Genomic DNA, 22,584 nt, shown 5'->3' on the forward strand with positions numbered 1-22,584 from the left:
CACTTGAATTACCAGCTACTTGGACAAACTGCTTAGCCAGAAACTTCCTGTCAGCACGTGGCCACTAATGCAGCCAGGCACTTATATTAAACTAACACATATTAGACAAAGTCATTTTTGCATAACAAAGTCATATATAGAACTAGAGACACTGAGATGGCTTCCTTAGAAGACTACTTCCCATCAGACAAAGAATGACAGAAAAACTCTTTTCAGTTCTATGTGTGAAGTGAGAGGAAGAAGCTTAGTTGTCTTTCCTCTGCCTTCTAGCAAAGAGGGAATTGTCAGGAAAGAGAACTTGGTATGGGAGCTACAAGAGTGGACTGGCAATAAACAGAATAGTCCCAGCCATTTTGAGAGGATTTACTGCTCAAAATAACAAAGGCATTTAGGACAGAAATCTATTACTGCTGTTTCCTCCTACACATCATGGCCAGTTGGAAAATGAAAATGTAATCCTTTTTTTCCTACATATTTTTATGTAATAAGTAATTCTCCTGTCCTGCCTTCACTCAATAGACTCCAAGGGAAACAACAGGGCCATGCAAGTCACCGTGGGTTGCTCTCTTAGCACTGGACAGAACGAACAGCTTTGTTGATCATCCCACTGCCCAGGCACACAGAGGAGCAGTGAGGCATATGGATTGCAGAGGACTACTTTTAGACACAGAAACTTTTTGAAGATAATTTTGTTCCATTACATTGTTCCTTGAGCCTTTTCTCCTCAATAATGCAGCATGACATTGCCATCAACCGTTAGTACTGTGTCAAGAAATGCCCTTCGGGAATGCAGTGCATCTCCATTCTTACTTGCTTTAACTCCTGTGCATCCCAGAGAGTCACTATGGTGATTCTTCCCCACGGTTGCTCTAGTGACTAGATCTGTAAGAAACAGATAAGGAGGCTTCAAACATGATGTTCCTTCTCTTGGGAAAATTCTGGCATTTGCTGTATACCTCATTTTGCAACCTTACTCTGGCTCAGAAATTGAAATGCATACAAATGCACATTGTTGTGTTGCTTTTTTTTTTTTTTTTTCTGATGATCAATCTGAAATAAATAAAGAAATGAAGACATAAGCGTATTTTAAAACTTGTAACATGTAGCTGCCTTTCCCTCTATGCACAGGAGGATCAAGTCCTTGGGAGAATAAAGATGATTGCTCCTTCAGTTGATGCAGTAATTGGCATCAGGAACAGCTATTCCTATAGGCAACCTGCCAGTAATTTGCTGGTACATTTCACAGCCATTTGCTTATACCAGAAGAAATTTGAGCCTCGGGCATCCTGGGTTCTGCAAAGGACTATGACCCAATCTCTTTTTTGGAATCTCATCCCACTCTTTCTTCCCCTTCCAGCTCCATGAATGCTCCCTATCTGCCTTAATTCTTTCTTTTTCTTTCCTTTTTTTTTTATCTTTTTTCCTCTGAAGGCAGGTTTATCTGTTTTCTTTCTCCTGCTTTCTTGTTCTACCGCAGTAACACCCAGCAAGGCACCGACAACAACAGAGAGCACATCTCTGCCCTCCACTTAAGTAACTCCAGAGGACAGGAAAAGGCCTTCCCAGTTTGCAGCCCTGGCAAGGTGAGTCCCAGTGTGATGGCAGTGGCACTGTGCATGCAGTGTGCTCTGTCACAGCAGAAGGGCACTGGGGCTGGATATGCATGGTGGCAAACGGCTGCTCCAATCTTAAAGCCCCTCCACATGGAGCACTCAAGCATAACACTCAGTCAAATGGCCCCATTCCAGAGAGAAGGACCAAAGGTTATCTTCCCCAGCATCGTTTTTCCAAATTAACAAACAGCTTTGAGTTCTCTGATGTTTTTCAGCTATCGACAAACAAAAGTTTCAGCTGTAGGCTACCGACACTGCCAAAGTTATTAGCAACTGAACAAAAGCTTACTTATAGAAGAAAGATTTGGCAGCTACCAGCCCTGCCTACAAATCTAGATATAGGAAACACATTAAATTGTTGAGAATAATGTTTCAGCAGCATGGCTGCGGAACAGTTTGGTCTGGTAGCAACTGTGAAACCATAACCAAGCAGGCAGCATATACAACACCTTAGATTAACTCCATTGCAACCTTTATACTCCACCATATCATCACTCATTTTATTTTCACTGGATATATCACAGAAGACTCCTATCTGAGGTATTCAGGATTCAAGATGATCCCTCAGAGATGGTTTCTGAAGTTCAAAGGCATGCAGTAAACTTTTCAGATGGCTCTGGTATTTTCTTAAAAGATGAATATGACTTTTCTGCATATGGGTAGGAAAGATTCATCTCACACACCATACATAAGCTGTCCCTCCTGCTAATATGCTATTGGGCACAGGCATGAAATACTTCTGTTGTTTAAGGGGAAATAAAAATGCTGCTACAATGTTTACACGCTGAAAAGAATTATTTCATGCATCCAAGCAAAATTATCATTTTGCCATCACATGTTATCAAAGTTAACAGTTGGGGTTGTGCCACTACACAGAGATGCCTAACTCAAGCAGAACAGGTAGCAAATAAAACTATTTGCTATTTAGCCAGATGATCATTTAAGCAGTACTTACCTCATCTGCATTTTTTTCTCTTGCTGTCGGTATGCTGGAGAACATCTCACAAAATAAGAAAGGGTGGAGCTATGTAAATAGGGGCAGCTTTTATCTTGCTGCATTTTAAGTGTCAGGGTACAATACTATATATGTTGCAAAAGCCTGCTGTTCACTTACAGCTGCAGAATGTAAACAAGCTTCAAAGCAAAAAGATTTTGCAGGAATTCATCAATTTCTCCTTTTAATTGAAATTTTTTAAGCACTGTAGCACAGCACAATGCTTTTTGTAGCTCCTATTAAGCACCAACAAAATAGCTTTTCTATAGTAATACAAGAGCAAATAGGATTCAAGAGAAGTAATCTAATTTTTATCTAATTCCAGTAATGCGATTTTATCAAACCTTAGCTATAGCTGAGGAAATCATAGTGCTAAAATATTCTGCTTCACAAGCCAGCAAAAATTCAACTATTCAAGACTCTTCCTTGGTATTTTTGAGATGAATGAGAATATGGTGAAAAAAATAAAATGCACCCTGGCCTGTCAAGGCAGTACTTTGTGTACTCTGCATTCACACACACATAGCCTTCAGGATTTTTGAATGTGCTAGACAATTTACTTTGTTACTGTGGGACTAAGGTAATAGAAAGAGAGTGGTTTGTCTTGGAGGTATGCAGCTCTCTTCTAGGAAAATCACCACGATTCAGTCAGCCTGACTTTAAAGGTAACACTGCACTTTTCCTACTGGACCTCCCTGTAAGCCAACTGGTGATGGCCTGATGCTATTTCATCAGAAAAGACATTTCTGGACATAGAAACAGGACAACAATATCAATGGAATGTTTTATGGGAGTGAGAACTTGGCTACATTGGCAATAAATGACCTATTTCAAATTCATTCAGACAGTGGCAAGCTTCCTGTTCCTGGCAGTTGGCATACCAGCTATTATATGCACATCACTTACCATCATGCCTTCACACATACTAATAAGGTCCACATCAGCACCACTTACATGGGACTGAAAAATACATTAAATTTGAAGAGCTGCAAAGGATAGGAAAGCTTTTTCTTGGCTGGATGCCTAGTAAATATTGTTTAGCAAGTGCTATAAGATCTTGCGACAGGAGGCATGAAACTGTGATAGTAGTAACTATGTTCTTCCCTTCTTTACATGGCACTCTGCATCTGGCACTTACCGAACTACAAAGCCTCCCAACACCTCATGAGATCATTCTCTCAGCTCCATAGATAAGGAGAAAAAAAACAGGAAAATCAAGGTCAATGTTTCTGCACTTAATAGCAAATACAGTCCACATTTCATACTTCAGGAAACAAGAAATCCAATTATACAGAGGACCTCAAGAGACAAAGCTCAGTGGCTTAAAAACTAAAACAAAATTTCTTTTATATTCTGTTGATTAAATCTAATATTTCTACGTACTTAAAGCAAAGGATTATCAGTACAAGGCACCATGGAAAATAAACTGTATTTTTAAAACGTATGAGTTACACTACTAAAAACTAGGGACATTTATTTATTTTCATATTCAAGAACTTATTTATTTAAAATCAAGAAAAGTACATTTCAGACTTACTTTTTCCAGAGCTGGAAAAGAAGGACAGCTATTTTATAGCACCTTATAACATTCAGAAATTACTCCTATTAGCAGATCTCAAGGAACCTGAAGAGAAAAATTCTACATCCATTTTGTACAGACAGGGTAATTATTTATTCAGTTTTGACTAATAGGTCATGAGATGCAGTCAAAGAACATGCACTTAACATTTAGCCTGTGTAGTATCTCACAGCCTCATTTATTTATTTACAAAGTGTGTTTACATGTACTTAACTGAAGAATAATGTAATATTTCTTATCACCTTTATGATGGATGGATCACACTCTCATTCTTATCCTTGAACAGTGTTATGTAACTTAATATCAAGAAGTTATTACTGGTGTTTACATTATATGTAATAACTTACCAGCCACCAGCTGTATTTATATCATGAGGGCAGCAATCTTGCATTTTGGTACAGTACCCCTGGTAATTTTTCTTTTACAACTCTGGAAAAAGCTCCGGTATTCTGAAATACGCCAGACAGTACTCACTGAAACCCACTACCTCTAAAGAAATATGCCAGTAAGAAATACATTATGATTGTCACAGCTAAGCAATTTCTAAGACTGAAGGGATTCTGAGTGATTTCATTGCAAAATAATAAATAGTTAATGTAACACAGAAAAATTAAATTTATAGTGGAGATGCCACACAGGAGATGAGAAGACTTTGCTCTCCACTCAAAATAAACAAACAAATAAAAATCATGCAAAGGGCAACAGTGAAACAACAACGTTGCAAAGGGCAACAGTGCACCTCAGCAAACAAAGCACTGGGTTTGTCATGAAAAATTCATTGGGTTCATATATTGATATATATGGCTTTTTGGTTCTTTATTAGAAGCAGAGCCTGAGAAACAGCAGTGCTCAAATTGTACTTTGAGAGAGGTGTTTTTTTTTCCCGTGGCAGGAAGTCAGAAATCCTGCTGATGGGCCAGTTTATAAGAAACAGATGATGTAACTTTGATAAAGCTCTCTTCTGGTTTCACAAACCAAAGTGTTTCAGACAAATAGGCAGGAAATGCATTCAGACATGCTGTTTTCTGTGAAATATGCAAAAAGATCAAGATTCCAAAGAGTGAAGAGAAATAGACAAGGAATTAAAGCATTTATCAAGTTACTGTTTGAATACTAAGTCATGTGTTTGTGTTGTGTTCAGGAAACTACATGTCTACTGCAGACAGTGAAGTTTCTCCTTCCTTTAAGTACCAGAGGTGATGGAATTGATAATCATGTCAAGAGACAAAATGATGCAAGTAAAAGGAAATCATTTATTTATATATTTGTTTAAAATATTATTACAGTGATAGACCATTATTTTAAAAGGAAGACCATTTGTATTCATTCAAAACTAGCCTGTTAAGCATATATTTTTAAACTCTAATTTTCAATACAGAAAATGAAAGAAAATTATATTTTACAAATAGCTATTTTTATAGATCTTATGAAAAACGAGTTCAAAAATAATTGCAGAAATCTGCCTCTTTAAATGTACAAAAAATCATTACTGTGCTGAAGATACCTTTCTGAAAAGCCAAAAATATTTAAGTCAACAGTTGAGTCCACATCAAACCCTACTGAGAGCAGTAGTGACATAAAAAGGAAGAGCACTGTACGAATCAAAACTGATTTTGTTTGTCTTAATCCCGTACATATTTGTATTTGCTTAAAAATGTTTTACAAAAACTGCTATTATTAAACCTAACATCCTTCCCTATTAGCAGAAAAAAAATAAGCTAGTGCAATTGTCTCTGTTTATTAAAGTGTCTCCTCTTCTGACTGTGAATCTTCTATTACTCAAAGAGAATTTTTCCACTAACTTCAAACAAAAATTTTCTTCAGTCTATCGCTGTGTAATCCGTTTTACTCTCACTTGGTTTTCCCTCCTAGTTTCAAAATGAAAAGTATTACAAAATCTTTATTACTTAACTGAAGAAGTAATAACTCAAGTACTTTATCTGACAAGGCTTACATATAAACTGCCTCACTGTAAAACCAAGTGCTTAATTAACTCAAAACCAATTGCAACTAATGCTGCTTGACTTCTTAGTCAGCTATAACCAGTCTAAAACAGTGTGTGTGTGTCTTTCTGTCTGTCTTCGTCTCTTCATTACTTCCTTTATTGCCCCTTCTGGCACTTCTTCTGGAACGAGCTTTTTAAGAAGGTGCGGTATCCTGGATCATCCACATACTCATTCTTAAAACGGGAACTCAGTACTCTCTGTCTCTTCTTTTCTCCCAGGATAATATCCGCTCCATAAAACGTGTCTTCAAATCTCATGTCAGACGCTGTAGACTAAAACCAGACATTAAATACACATTAGACTTGGTGCACACTACCACGTTCTGATATATTTTAGTGGAGTTACATGGAAGTGCAGGTACATTCCACTAGATCACCATGGCATCATCACTAATTATATGATGGATTATTCAGATACGACACAGTTTTTAGAAAAATGTATAAATACTAAATGTATAGTTTAAACACACATTTTAAAGTACAATTCTTACTTTACCATGTTTTGCATGTTCACAAATTAAGTTTTTAGATCTTTAGTGTTCCTTAGAATTGTGACTAATACCAGCTAGGTTTGGTTTTATCCAGAACTCAGAAAATCACACTCTTTCAGGATGCAAAACAGCAACACAGAAATAACACAATGGTTGGGTAGCTTCTCTCCCAGCAGTATCAAGTATTATCCACATCTGTGTTTTATTCAGATATGTTTTAAGTGCAATCTACCTCAAGGATTTCTGTTAACAAACCTGTATGCTAGTTGATTTACTAAGAGCTGAAACCAACAGCTGTTTCTCAGCAAACTTAAAGGATCAACTGTGACAAAGAAGCAGGATGGCAAACAGCAATCCATTTGGGGAAAAGCAGTGGCAGAGAGGTTGGAACCAACTTCTATTACTTGAGCCATGGTAAAATTTGCACAGTTAGGAAAAACTCTGGTTAGAAGAAATTAGTGTCATATATTTCAAAAAGGGGAAACAATTCAGCATGAGGAGGTGAAGGAAGTGTTAAACATACCTTGAGGAATAAATCCTTTTTTTATAGAACCTGAGGGAACTGTGGAGAATCATGGAAAGGCCTGTGTATAGACTGGATATTGTAGCTGACCAAATTCAGTGTTTTTTAACCTATATCTAATGTCCATATAAATTGAATGGTGACAGATGCAAAAATGAAATACTGAACTATAAAAATATCATTTTTAAAAGAGCATGAACTCAGTTATGGCCATAATGATATTCTTACTGAAATGCAACAGTTTTTGTTCTACATGGACATGCAATTAATTATAAAAGTTTTATGTAAGTAGTCTCCTTAAAAAGAAAAAAAAATAACCAATTGAGTTCTGAATATAATTAAAAAACACTGAAGAACATATTGAATATATCCAGATGGTTTGTTCAACATTTTCCATGACATCTTTCCTAACCCTAGATAATCAGGACACTGAAAGATGTTTGCATTTACCACAAATAACTGGCCAAAAGTTGTCTCAGTCAGGAATATCTGATTATTGCACCTCCAACTGGAAAGAGCTGTCCTAACCTCATTCTATTCCTTCAGTAAATCCTGCCAGTGGGCACTCACTGACAACCTCAGTTTTCTCTGTCTTTCTTCTACCTCTCACTTTCCTGCCCCATTCACGCATTACGACAACCCTTGCCCCTGACACAGCCCAAAAATGTGCAGCCTCCATAAAAGGGATAGCTGCTGAGGACTGACTGAAAGGAGACACTGATGGAAGAAGCAAGCAGGCAAGAAGCAAAAGAAAGGGAAGTCAAAGTTACTTGTCTATACATATGTGTGATGCTGTTAGTTAGGCCATCGAACTAATCCAAGCTGAATATGCCTGAAGAATCCAGTCTACACATTACTCCTGTACCATGCCACATACCCAGCTCTCAAAAATCAAATTAATGTCACATAACAGATATGTAAGCAGGTTTTGTGTATGAGCCTGCCACCTTGCAGCAATGAAAACTACACTGTGCACTGTTCTCCCTTTCAAAGCTTCATTTTTCTAATAAGAGAGTTATCCTTTTTTCACACAATACTGAATTATTTCTCTTATTTATGAGAACAACTTAGCATCTTTATGCTTTGTTGTTAGATTAAGTAAGGTAATTCAACTTACTAGGCACAGTTTTGAACAAAGAATGCTAAATGAGAACATGGACTTGAGATGAGCACAATGCATTTCTGAGTAGAATTAGTATTGAATTGAACTGCACAAACATCTAGCATTAGTGACAAAGACAGATCTGTTTCCTCCAATATCTGTATGGCAGAACTTTCCCTTTTCAAACTTCTGCTCCTCAGGAACCTCAGCTGTTTTCTGAATGGCATATAGCTAACCAGCGGATGTTGTCTGGAACCACAAGAAACTGGAAAAATATGAGGCTCTGGTTTTAAAAACCAGAGAAATGCTCTAAGTCCTGTTAGTGATATTAATGAGTTTTCATGAAACAGGTGTTCTGTTTCTCAGGACGAGTTAATTGCATTTTTATTAAATTAAAAGCATTTAAAATCTCAAAGCTCTGATAATTTGGAAAGTTTTTCAAAAGCTATGGACATTGTAAAAACATTCTGGAAGAACATAACATTTATCTATTTTAAAATTTAAAATATTACTCATGATCTGACAGCTATTCTACCACAATGACTCCTCTGGGAGACAAGAATTAGGCAGCATTTGCCTGTATTAGCAATACAACAAATCCTTCTCACTGGCAAACGTGAACTTGTGCTAATTGCTGTGCAAAATCTGTACAAATTAAAATAAAAAGTAAGAATAAAGCCCGGGATAGCGTTGTTGGCATTTTGAGCATGTAAATACCATGAAGTTATCAGAAAGTACTCACAAAACGGGCTTTCACTCTTTTAGGAAGCTCTTCATCTAGAGTATAGATCTCTTCTCTCTTCATTAATATTTGAGAACCATCCTCAAACTCAACCTAATTGAAAAAAAAAAAAAAAAAGATTATTAAAAAAAAATCATCATTTAACTGGGAAGTTTCTGGGAATGTCTGAACAAAAATGCATCTGCAAGCAGAGATTTTAACATAAATAATTAGTTTTTTAGTGAAATTAAGATAAAACAGAAAAAAAATGTTATTTCTTAGAATGTTCATTAGATCAAAAAAAACATCTGAGCAAAGAGACTTCAAAATCAACACTGACACACACACGCAATAAAATAAAGTTTATTAGGAATGCAGAGCAGAAACAACACAGACAAAATAATTCTGTAGGACCGATGTATTAAAACGTCTTCATGTCATTTTAATTTGCCTAATTTTAATTCCTTGCTTCTAATAAATAAATAAATAAATTTAATTTTAACATCCTGTGCTTCAAGGTTGAGGAAGACGATGTCAAAAGAAACTAAGTATGAGTGACAACTAGGGAAATAGCAGTTAACAGAATTTTATTGAATCTGATGGAATTTCTTTAAAATGCTCTGTTCAGAAGATGAAAAGCTTTATCATGCTTAGGTTTAGATTTAATCCAACATGAACCCCGTTAGCAGAAAATGAGAAAGGAAATGTAACTAGGTGTGGGGAATGTTAAAATGCTGAGGCTTTGAAGCATTTATGCCTTTTCAGTAGCTGCTGATTTTTTTTTCATACTTCATCTAACAATTGTGACTTTCAGCTATTATCTAGGACTGCAGTTTTAGTTCCTATAGAAACTGTACTTAAAAGTTTGGCAAGAACTTAAAAGAAGTCCCATTCCGTTTATGATACCACTTGAATGACAACAGACATATTGGAATAATAAGTCCAAATGCAAACTATAAAAACATTATTAAAGTGTTATCATAGATAAATCTGAAAAATCATGTATTTGAAGTTGTAGATGGAGTGGGTTTTGTAGGTCCAAATTAAAACCTTGCCTTGACTGAGAGTGTCAGATTAATTTTAACAACTGAAGAATCCAACAGAGTATATCCACTGTCAAAAGTAAGGGTACAGGTGTATGAACTATTAACTTCTTTAAAAGCAAGATCTCTTTAAAAACAATTAAAAAAGGGATGCATAAATCCAGAACACATTTAAAATCCAAAGAAAACTCCACAGAGCAAGATATGTAAAAAAATTACAGAAGTAATCTTTGCCCCTCTGTTCCTGTTACTAACCCTATAGGCCAAGTCAGCGAGTGGTACTCTAGTGGAACATAAAGTTCCCTTTGGTTTAAACTTGTTTAAACGATGGCCATTTTATTATTTTTCACCATTATCTGTGAGCAGACTTTCTGTTTTTCCTCCTCTTTACTGCACAGTACATTTCATAGTATGTTTTTGCTTCGTATCTGCAGTAATGCTTGTTATGCATCACCAGTGAAAGAATCAGGCAGGAAATAAAATCCCTTGGTTCCATGCAATGAGAAAATTAATGGGCAAAGACTTTTGTTTTAATAGCAGGGTAAAGAGGGAGGAGACTGCTTCATAACACAGAATTTTACAAGTTTGCTGTGTGAAATATGTTCAACTTTGCAACTGGAAAGTTTTCAGCTATAATTCAGCATGAAACTGCACTGGAGATGTATTTGCCATAATGTTAAAGGCAAACATAAGCACTTCTCTAAGACTTCCAGTTGTTTTGTGATTCATGCAAAATACAAAACCATTGTCTCTAATAACTCAAACTTATTCCAGACTGCATATACTACATCATCAATCATCTGTTTTATCCAGCAATTTATTTTATTTGCACTTCTGCAGTTGCACTGGGTCTGTGTACCACTTTATTCTCTCCATGAGATTTTCTTTCATCACGACAACAAGATTAAAGGATCAGTGGAAAATGTAGAAAACAACAGGGTGAATAATTTAATCATCTCAAATGAAAATCTAAAATAAACACTGAAAACAATCATACCTACATTAAAAATGACATCACACAGATAGACATCATTAACAGTTTCATTTAAAATGAACACTTACTCCATTTGCAGGTATAACTCTGCTTGGGGATTGTGTGGGGTAACTGGATGGCAAATGTTAAGCTAGATGACACAAATTCTGGCACATTTTGTCATAGCTCCTGCATGCATAAGCATTGTCAAATTCTGTACAAATGTCTCAAGAACATGAGAACAATTCACAGATTTATCTGTATTTGGATATTTGAACAGATTTGTTGTATCAGATGACAGTTGTTTCAGAGACTCGTTTTCAGTTTCTCCTTTTGTGGTACAATATAAGAGAACACGGAAGAGTAAGAGATTCTTTTGGTATGAGAATCTCAAGTGTCCAACAGAGATCAGAAAACAGTGTGCGTGTGTGCATGTGTCCTGGAGGCTGTGTTGGAAACCACATAAGATAAATAAGAAGCACTACTCGTGTCTTAGAGTTAATCTTGCACCTTGCATGCCACAGACTTTGTAATCTGTGGTCATGTTTGGCAGTCCTGTCATACAGATTAAAATGCTTGCAAAATTTCAGAAATCCTGTATAGTACAACTTGGACACCCTTCAATCTTTGCTGTTTTCCCACTTTGTTTAAAAAGTTTGTTTTATTAAAAGCAGTTCACAGTAGTCTCTAATACTTATTATCCACTTCAGGTAGTTCAGGTTGGCAATGATGAGGTCAAACAGAGAAGCCTGAGGCTATTAAAAGGAACTCTGGGGTTTTGGGGCAGTCAGTTGAAGGATTGGAAGTGCTTTATTATCTTCATCAATGACAGTGATGGGGTTGGGTGCAGCCTCAGCAAGTCTCTAGATGACATCAAGCTGTGGGGTGCAGTCAACACATTCAATACATCAGAAGGACAGGATGCCTGCCAGAGGGACCTAGACAGGCTTGGGCACTGGGCCTCTGTGAACCTCATGAGGTTCAACAAATCCAAATACAAGATCATGCACCTGTGTTGAAGTAACACCCACTACCTCTCCTATGAAAACAGGTTGAAAGAGCTGGGGCTGCTCAGCTTGGAAAAGAGAAGGCTGCAAGATGACCTGATTACAGCCTTTCAGTATCTAAAGGGGAGCTACAGAAAAGAAGGGGACAGACTTTTTAGCACAGTCTGTGGTGACAGAACAAGAGGAAATGGTTTCAAATTTAAAATGGGTAAATTTAGGTTGGATATAAGGAAAAAATCTTTTACAGCAAGGGTGGTGAGGAGCTGGAACAGGTTGCCCAGAGATGTAATTGATGCCCTTCCTGGGAAACTTTCAAGGCCAGGCTGGATCATGCCCTGGGCAATGTGATCTAGCTGCGCATGTCCCATTCACTGAAGGGGAGCTGGGACCAGATGACCTTTAAAGATCCTTTCTAACTCTAAAAATTCTGTGATTCTATCATAAATGCACAGGAACAGGCTGAGTCCAGTGCCGGAAAATGAGCTGGTGGGGAAGAGGTCACACCTCAAGTACTGCGTTCTACTGGGCCCCAACACTAAAAGCAAGATATTGAGGCCCTGGAGTGGGCAATGAAGGGCAACAAAGTTAGTGAGGGGTTTTGAGCACAAGCTTTTTGAGTAGTGGGTGAGGGAACTGGGACTGTTTAGTCTGGAGGAGAGGAATCTAAGAGGAGATCTCACCTTTCAGTACAACTACCTAAAGGAGGTTGTGGTGAGGTGGGATTAGTGTCTTCTCCTAGGTAACAACAATAGGACGACAGTGATCTGAAGTTGCACCACGGGACGTTCAGGTTGGATATTTGGAAAAATTTCTTCTCAGGAGGTGTGGGTGCACATTGAAAGAGGCTACTCAAGGAAGGGATAGAGGCACGTTCATGAAATGTACAGATGTGGCATTTAGAGGCATGGTTTTGTGGCTTGGGCACTGGGGCTCGGTGAAATTCATGAGGAAACTCATGAGGTGATGGATCGATGATTTGATGACCTTACTGGTCTTCTCCAAACTTAATAATCCTACAACTGCTATGCTGAGGAACTGCAAAAACTGCAGACCCTACTAACATCCTTATGCTAGTCTATTTTCTATTATATTACTTTTATCATGTTGTCTCAGAGGTCCTAAATGAGAAAAAAAGCTCTTTTTTTTTTTACTATTTTGGTTTTAAACAACCATATTAACCTAATCTCACAGTATTGCTTAGAAGACCAACTGTTTAGAAGATCAAATGATTAGAAGATTACTGTTACTGTAGAACAATCTTTGTATTTCATAAAAAAAAAAAACCACAACTTTTCACTTTCACAAAATAATACATCTTCCAAATATAAGCAAAAGGGTAACATTTAGAGACTAACTCAAGGGATCAGGCATTTGAAGACCTGAGTTTGATTGCAAGTCATTGGCAAACTGAGAAGGTCAATGCAGCATATCATTTAGCCTCCCTGTGCCTTAATTTATCTGCAGATATAATAGCAAATTTACCATTTTTGTACAGTAATGTGAAGCCTTCAGATGAAAAGAGTTACATAAGTGAAAATGATTATATATATATAAAAGAAATGTACCTAGATTCTCATTCTTCCAGAAGTAGTATTATTATTGTGATTGTTTTATTGCAGTTTCTACCATTCACTTCAGTACTCAAAGCTGCTGACTGATTTTTTCTCAAAGGCAAGTACAAAAAAAACCAACAATTATTGTGTTTCTGAAATCAGAAGTCAGCTTTTTAGCCTTAAAAGGCTTTTAAAGCTGCAGTGTTCAGTTTCATTTTGGCTTTGCTAAGGATAAAATGCTCCTTAGATTATGTGTTAATTAATTCAAAAGTACTTTGCACAAATGGAAGTGCAGCTATTTTCACTCTTCTTTTTACTGTTTTTCCTTCCATCCTTTCACAAAATGCCTGGGGCACATTGTGGTCACAAACTATTAATAGATTTTATCTCATTAATAGTGTAATTACCTGAAATCAAATAAATAAACGACCAATTTGGAGATAGTAAGTAATTGACTTGGAAAAAAATAACTATTTCTCTTAATATTCTACCTGTTCACCTTACAAAATGAAAAATGTTGTCACATGCTGGATGGATGGGGGGAGAACGGTAGATGTAGTCTATCTTGATTTTAGAAAGGCATTTGATACTGTCTCCCACGACATCCTTATAACATCCTTATGAGGAAGTATGGGATAGATGAGTGGACAGTGAGGTGGGTTGAGAACTGGCTGACTGGCAGAGCGCAGAGGGTCGTCGTTGGCGGTGCAGAGTCTGGCTGGAGACCTGTAACCAGTGGTGTCTCCCAGGAGTCGGTGCTGGGTCCTGTCTTGTTCAACATCTTCATCAATGACCTTGATGAGGGAATAGTGGCCACCTTCAGCAAGTTTGCTGATGATACGAAGTTGGGAGGATTGGCTGACACGCCTGAAGGCTGTGCTGCCATTCAGCAAGACCTGGACAGGCTGGAGAGCTGGGCAGTAAGAAACCAGATGAAGTTTAACAAAAGCAAGTGTAGAGTCTTGCACCTAGGGAGGAATAATTGCATGCACCAGTACAGGCTGGGGGATGAGCTGCTGGAGAGGAGCTCTGCAGAGAGGGACCTGGGTGTCCTGGTGGACGACAAGTTGGCCATGAGCCAGCAGTGTGCTCTTGTGGCCAAAAAGGCCAATGGCATCCTGGAGTGCATTAAAAAGAGCGTGGCCAGCAGGTTGAGGGAGGTGATCCTCCCCCTTTACTCTGCCCTGGTAAGGGCTCATCTGGAGTACTGCGTCCAGTTCTGGGCTCCCCAGTACAAAAAAAGACAGGGGATCTCTTGGAAAGAGTCCAGCAGAGGACCACAAAGATGGTGAAGGGCCTGGAGCATCTCTCCTATGAAGAAAGGCTGAGTGAACTGGATCTATTTAGCCTTGAGAAAAGAAGACTGAGAGGGGATCTAATCCAGGTCTATAAATATCTAAGGTGTGGGGGGCAGAATGGCGAGGCTGGACTCTTTTCAGTGGTGAGTGGAGACAGGACAAGGGGAAACGGCTGGAAACTGCAGCATAGGAAGTTCCGCACAAATGTACGAAGGGACTTCTTTACAGTGAGGTGACGGAGCACTGGAACAGGCTGCCCAGGGAGGTGGTGGAGTCTCCTTCTCTGGAGATGTTCAAGACCTGCCTGGATGCCTACCTGTGCGACCTGTTGTAGGGAACCTGCTTTGGCAGGGGGGTTGGTCTCAATGATCTCTAGAGGTCCCTTCCAACCCCTGCAATTCTGTGATTCTGTGAAGACTACTGATTGAGTTCTATTAAAAAATCATTCTTTGTAATTTCATGGAATCAAGCAAAATATCAACCCGGAAGAAATGCACAGTACTAGTTAATGTTTTAGACAGCATTATGTGCTGGTTTAAAGGCATCAGCAGTTTACAATTTAGTCCATATTCCTGCAGCTCTGAACTTGTGGTCTGCCACTCCAATGCTAGAGCTGAATAAGCAATAAAGACATCTCAAAAATAGGCATCTGGTAATAAATATAGACACTCACCTGATACATGTGAGCTGTGTTTGGTCCCAGATACTTTGCACCATACAGCTTTCCATCAGGCCACTTCACTTGAACAACCTCTCCCTCTGCAGGTGGGCCCAGCTTTAGGCAATCTCTGCTCTATTTACAAAGAAGGATGGATTCTCACGTCAGGGAGTGAGCTAATACACTTTGAATATACTTTGAAATTACCAATAAGCTGCTTCTTACAACTTGATAATTGGAGAAGATTTATTACTATGTGTGTTTCAAGTTTTATAATCCTGCTAATGGGCTAACAGAAGATACTGTTAGCCTTTATGAAAATGAAATACTGACCAAAGAAACTCTCTTAACAGCTTGATGCTGCATTGGCAAGGCAACATATGCATAAATCAGATAGCTATCAGCAACTGTGATACATTTCCCCAAATTAATTTCTGTCACACACTGAAAATAAAGATCACTAAAGAGCAATTGAATATGCGCAACAATTTCCTTTCCATATTCAAATAACTCATGTTTTGTTAATTGCAGCACAATTTTGCTAGATGCTAACTTCGCTGACTGAAAAATGCAGTTATAGATCAAACTATAAACGGTGAGAATGTCAATGAGTTCTTTGCATAGCTGATGGAGAAACACTGAAATAGTCTAAATACATATGATGAAGAACAGGTGAGGTGTTCTGTTTGGCTTGTTATTTTTCAGGAGTTACAAAACACGTTTTTTTCCTGTGTTTTGGCAAATTTTGTGCCTGATTTGTTGAGAATGTCAGAGCAGCACAGTTTGTACTTGCTATGGTTTCTTTTGCCTTACATGGTTCAGGTCTGACCCAAATAACTTATGTGCAGAACACACTGTTCATATCAGAAACAGTACGATGGACATGGGAAAGACCATGCCAGCTCTGTGCTCACTGATTCCTTTGAAACCACCTGTGACAAATATTCACTCCCCAAAAAGCATTTGTACTTTGTAGAGACTACCTCAAAACACTTGTGATGCAGATTAGAGCTAGTTTAGTGGTTTTCTCCTACAGGTGAGAGGAACTACTCAGTTCATGCTATCTGAGCTCACTGCTGAGAGGCAAAACAGGAAGGGAGAAGAAAGAGCCAAGGGGTCAGATGCAAGGACTCAGGGACAAGGTTCTCTGGGATCTGGTGTTATCTCAAGTTGCTGTGGTTCTTTCACTGTTTTCAGTCTCACATTTAAATAGAATAATTACCAAAATGTATTGTTGGCTTCACCTGCCTCTTCTAACTGAGGCCAGGGATTATGATAAAGAACTTAAAATGTGGGAGCAAAAATACACTACAGCAATCCTTACTGGAGTGTGATCTTGTTACAATACTGCATTAGCCCAATTCAAGCCTGGTAAATTGTCTTTAATCACATATATCCATGAAATTGATTCATCTCATGAGAAAAACAGAATAATGCTGGGCTTTTGCAGGAACACACATTCTTGAAAAACAGATGACAGCACTATCTGTCTCTATTGTCTCTCAGGCACTCTCCAAGGGGACAGCTCTAAGACATATCATCTGTGTTTGCCTGAAAAGGGCTTTTATGACAGACACAGAATGATACATCCTTTTAGTATCACCAAATATCCAATGGGTCCGCCCACTTATGGGGTTGGAAACAGCATTCCAGTATACTCTTAGTACTTCCACAGGAAAGAGAGAGGAAGTTTTTTCCTTGGTGATGACTACAAAGATGTTCAGTAACATTATTGTACTTATTATACTTTTCCCCTATCAATTCCTAAAGCATAAGAAATAATTTTTAAAAAGCCTTGACAAAGTGTCTTCAAACAAACTTTTAAAAAGCATCATGGAATTTTGTAAATTTCCTTAAAACAAACAATCTATCAACAATATCAAGCCAAACATTAATTTTCCAAGAACAAAAGCCTTTCGTGAATTGTCCCTCTGTATCTTGCAGAAGAAAAAAGTCTCACAGCTTCTCTCGGTCAGCTAATGGAATTGCTCATATGGAAAATTAACAGTTCCCATGCAAATAACTAAGAAGAACTGGAATTATGACACAAACTCATCCCTCATATATATAACCAAGTTACCTTACTTTATGGAACAACATTTGGGAAACATTCTAAAAATGCTGATTATTGCTGACAGTTCCTAACTTTTCTTGTATTGCACAGACTATTTAAAGGTTCTACCTTTTTACTGTAAAAATATTCTCATCATTGTCTTCTGAAGGCATGATGTGACCTATTTTTTAGGCTGCCAAAACTAACAAAACACAATCTCACTCTGCTCAGTTGTATCATGAAAAGTTGGGCATAAGATATGACAATCCCTGAGCATTCTCATAAGCCAGATTTAAGTGACATACACTTTAGACACAGTTTCACAGATATTCAAAGAATTTCATTATAAGCAAAAACTTGTAGAGAATAACAATTCTTAAACATTTTTTTTTTAAAAAACAGGCTGTATTTTCTGACTTCAAAACATATGTTTTGATCCTCGTGACATACATTGAACTAAAACTGTAATCAATCCATTAGTAATAAATCTTGGAATGATAAATAATGTTTTTGTATGCCTACCACTGTCATGAAGAATTTTTCCTACATTTTTGCTTCCCCTTTTGTTTTTATCACAGTGACAGAAGAATACTTTGGTTCATAACATCTGAACAGAATATCTGTAAGCACTGGCTCTGGCTGCACCATCGTGCTGGTGATAGTTGATACCAACTGAGTAGAAGAACAAACATGGACCCACACTGAGAAATAAGGAAAAAAGAAGAGAACAGAAACCATAAGCTGAGAAATGTGAGATTCCAATAATCCAAATTGCAGCCAATGACACCTGGAAAAAATATCTTAATTTAAAAATGAATAAATATATTCAGAGATGGACATAAATCAATTTAGAAATATGTACTTTCTAAATCAAGGTTAGAAAGTACATATTTAAGATTAATTTAAGAACTATTGAGATTTCTCCAAAACTGTCAGAAGCATATATCCCCTGGATAACTACAATTTTATTTTGATAATGGTTTTCTTTACAATTATAGTACAAATTCAGATATTTAAAAATCAGCAATTATTTTGGAAATTATAAAAATGTAAGTGACTTGGATTTCTTCTACATTTTATTCAAAGCAACCGTACTGAAAACAACTAAATTTATTGAATTCAAAGAAAGCACAAAATTAAATCCTGTGATTCCTGAAGTCAACAAGGCTAAATTTCAGTGCTGCTGAGCAAGTCATCTTCAGCAGGTGTGGCTCAAATCTTCAGGCACTGACAGGCTTAGAGAAGCTGGAAAGTAAAATTGATAGTAGAAAGGATACTGAAGTCTTTCATGTAAAGATTGTAGTAGGAAATGATGAAATTATTCTGTGACTACAGATATCAGCCGAAGTTAATTTACTGAGTCTCTGGTCTGACAGAAAGCTAGATAGAGAAAAAAATCTTAGAAAGGAAAATAGAGCATAGCTGACATAGAATATATTAGCACTTAATGGGGGAAAAAAAGTTTGAGGAATGCAACAGTTGAATGAAAAAGACCTAAAAACAGCAATGCATCGTTTAGTAACACTTTCAAAATCTTTCTTTTTTGTTTAAAAATGTGATTTTTTTTAGGTTTAAAAACCTGAAAAGGCACTCTAAAAAATATTTCTGATCTTCAGAATTGCTCCAGAATCCAGCATCAATTTTTCATAAGCGTGTACAACATTTTGCCTTTTCAACTGTCAGCTTAAAGCACGCCTGATCTTTCAAGAGCTTAACTGGAATCAAATCCTTCCAAACTTGATTTAGTCTTAGGTGAATGTGGCATGTGGTTAGTAGAAAAGGGTCAATTAACTCCCTTCACTTAAAACAGTAATATCACAGCCAAAAAGTAAGCACTGTATTTGAAATCATAGCAATAACATTGGTGATTTTATCTCTAGAACTTATTTGGAAGAAGGGAAAATGCCCACATGGCATCTTTTAGAGGAGGTATAAATCTAGCAATAGTCTAATATTAAAAAATGTTCCTGGAAAACAATCATGACAAAATGCCAATATTTGATCAAATTACAAGACAACTTCATCAGATCACCTGGAATTCGTTATTTATTTTGATTATGTGATCCTGCTCTGATTCAAGGGAAGATACAGTGATGAAGGTCTCTGATTTGAAGCCCCAGCTGACAAGCTCTATCAGTACGTCTTGTTTTAAGAACTGCAGACTACCTCCCACTCATACTTCCGCATAAGCATTCTGTGGAACTTCTATCAGGATGAAGGAAATCAATTTCCATGTTGATCAGATCAGAACACTGTCTGAAGGAGACTACTAAACTCACAGCTGTGCTCCTACAGTGAGCTTAGTAGGGAAGAGCAGAATTAAATATAAAATACATTTCGAATCAGTAAGTGACAACCTCTTCAGCTGATTAATATTACTGGAGACATTTTCTGTGAACATAGTCCTAAAAAATTCATATATACATAACTAGAAAAGGAAGATTAAGATTTTCCATTGTTTACAAAAATAAGCCCGAACATTTGTAAAGATATTGAAGAAAAAAAAAAAAAATGATCTGTTTTATACAGTATAAAGTGGAAATATCATCTGTGAGAAGTTCACTCTCACAGTTTATTTAAGTTTATACATATTCACCACCAACTTGTATGAATAAATATCAATTGTTTTCAGCTTTGCTGTTTCGCAAAACCAGGGTTTACATTTATGAACAGGTATAACTTAGTGTTTTTTATTAGTTATGTCCTTTCACATACAGAATAGCCTCTTCCTGCTCTGAACCATTCATTCTTCTGCATCTTGCTAAAGTGTTTTAAAGCCTACCATACACATAACTTTCTTCTGTGCACTTCCCATTAGGCATTTCTACAAAATCCACACAGTGTGGAGCATCAAATTGTAAAGAAGCATTAACCATGACAGCAAACATAATCAGGTGGACACCTCTTTATTTCCTAACTGAGTCATTCCCATGACATGAATCTCAGTAACTCCAAATTTATTTTCCTCAACTCTAATAGAATTGCTTATCTGTTTAACTAGCAGGCACAGTGCTGAACTCTGGTATTTTTTAAATTTCCAAGCTTTCGGCTGTATTCTAAATAAAATATTTTTGTTTGTTTAAACTGTATTTTGATCACCGCATTTTTCTCGATGTCACTCAGCAAAATTTTCTCCATCTTTTTGACATTTCTGTGCTTTGTTGATTTGCTTTGTTTTGAAAACAAAGCAGAAAATGCCTCATTGTTTATTAAAATTCTGGTGAAGTACCAGTGGCAGTATAATTGATATGAACAATGCAGGGCTAAAGTGGGTACACGTGGCTCTTCTTGCAACAGGTTTTTGAGCTATCACATACTTATAATACTGTTCTTGCTGTATGATTCTGTAATGCAGCAAAAGAATAAAATATATGTAAGTTGTATAAATAATTTTGATTACTGATAAAGAAATAGTATGGAATTTAAAAAAATATACACAGAATCTAACTGGCATTATTCTTCCCAGATGCCATCCGTTTGAAGACTGTTTGACTGTTAGCTCAAAGCTTGACAATGCAAAATATTTCTATCAATTAGTTTAGATGAATATATTTTTGTACTTTGAAGTAACTCATTATTTCTATACCAGAAGACATCAAAACCCTCCAGGAAGACACTCTTCAGTCAGTCAACTGCAGTCTTACATGAAGGTTGCATGAGAATCAATTCTGTTGTGCTGCTGCCTTCTGTATCAGAAGGCTCTTGAACCCCACTATGCTGCTGTTATGACACTTGTTCTGAAGAAACGGCTGAAGGCAGAAGTAGCAAACTGACTTCAGCTTCTACTGTGCCTGATGATCCATATCCTTTACATACTGTTCCATCCCTCATTCATAGGGGTTAAGGTACAATATTCTAATCCTCCTGAAGAGTGAAAACACATAATCTACCCTGAGGTTTCAAAGATCAAAGAGAAACAGATACTGAAGAGATGAATTACAGCTAAATCAGGCTCTCTAATTGCAATAAACCTGGCCTTCCTATCCTGCTTATCTCACTTTTATTTTACATACCAATACTTAATTTGTGTTTGCAAATCCATATACACAGTTAAAATCAAACTTGAAATAGAAACTGTCCATCTCTTATCACCTCCTTCATTCTTAAATTCACAAGAATGTTTCAGACTTATCAATCTCTCTATCAACTATTTGTATGGAGAAAGCCAAAATACTATCTCATTTGAGCTTTTACATTAAAAATTACATGGTTTCTAAAAAATAACTTAAAATTTATAAATAGTCTCCAGAACTTGATAACCATTACTTCTGCACTCTTATTCTGGAGGAACTGAAATTTATTTCATAGCAAAATGGGCATTAATTGTAGGATTTTAGAAACTTCAATGGAAACTGTTACTTCTCACAATACAGACAAAACATGCTCTCTACATTCATTTCAATTGACAGGACTTCAGCTGGATTTCTCATTCCCAGAATCACAACATGAAAAAAGTATGAACAACCTTAGCCTAACCTTAGGGCGACTGCATAGAAATAATGTTGCCACTGACTTCAGTTAGTCCTATCCAAATTCTCCACTTTCAAATTATGAACTGAATTTAATTTACTAACCCTATCCATTGCTACTAGGATACCTGCCATGAGATATAGTGCTCTCTGCACTAATATGTAAAGACTGTTTGAACAGGAAAGAATGCAAAGGAACTAACATGTGGTGAACAAGCTGTCATTAAGAGTTAGCTACTGCTGTACAAACCCTTGAGAGAACAAGGTTTCTGGGGGAGAGCAGGAAAGGTACCTTCCCTGTACCTCTGCTCAGTCCTGACATTAGAGCTGAAATGTCCCCAAGGCCATTCTGCAAAGGCACTTAATACAAGCTGTCTCCTCTGCTTATCCTATTTCAGCTAACATTAACTTTCAACTTTAGCACTAGTGATTAAGCTCCCACAGACATGCTTACCAGTAATTGTTTTATAAGGAGCACAACCAATGTGATTACAACAGCACC

General features: G+C 37.1%; 1 protein-coding gene across 4 annotated transcripts in view; it reads right to left on the reverse strand.

The window, feature by feature from the left end:
• Positions 1-4,186: 4,186 nt before the first annotated feature.
• KDM4C (lysine demethylase 4C) overlaps positions 4,187-22,584 on the reverse strand; it is a 299,770-nt gene continuing 281,372 nt past the window's right edge. For 2 of the 4 annotated variants that reach the window (XM_052700470.1, XM_052700474.1), the window contains 3 exons: positions 15,576-15,695; positions 9,050-9,142; positions 4,189-6,464 (listed from right to left, as the gene is read on the reverse strand). In XM_052700470.1, coding sequence (XP_052556430.1) covers positions 6,288-6,464; positions 9,050-9,142; positions 15,576-15,695 — 390 coding nt within the window. In that variant the 3' untranslated portion in view covers positions 4,189-6,287. Of the gene's footprint in view, positions 6,465-9,049; positions 9,143-15,575; positions 15,696-22,584 lie in introns of all 4 variants that reach the window. The other 2 variants (XM_052700472.1, XM_052700471.1) reach the window with 2 other exon arrangements.

The sequence above is a fragment of the Tympanuchus pallidicinctus genome, unplaced genomic scaffold, assembly GCF_026119805.1.
Source record: "Tympanuchus pallidicinctus isolate F22 unplaced genomic scaffold, pur_lepc_1.0 scaffold4, whole genome shotgun sequence".
In the NCBI taxonomy this organism is placed as follows: domain Eukaryota; kingdom Metazoa; phylum Chordata; class Aves; order Galliformes; family Phasianidae; genus Tympanuchus; species Tympanuchus pallidicinctus.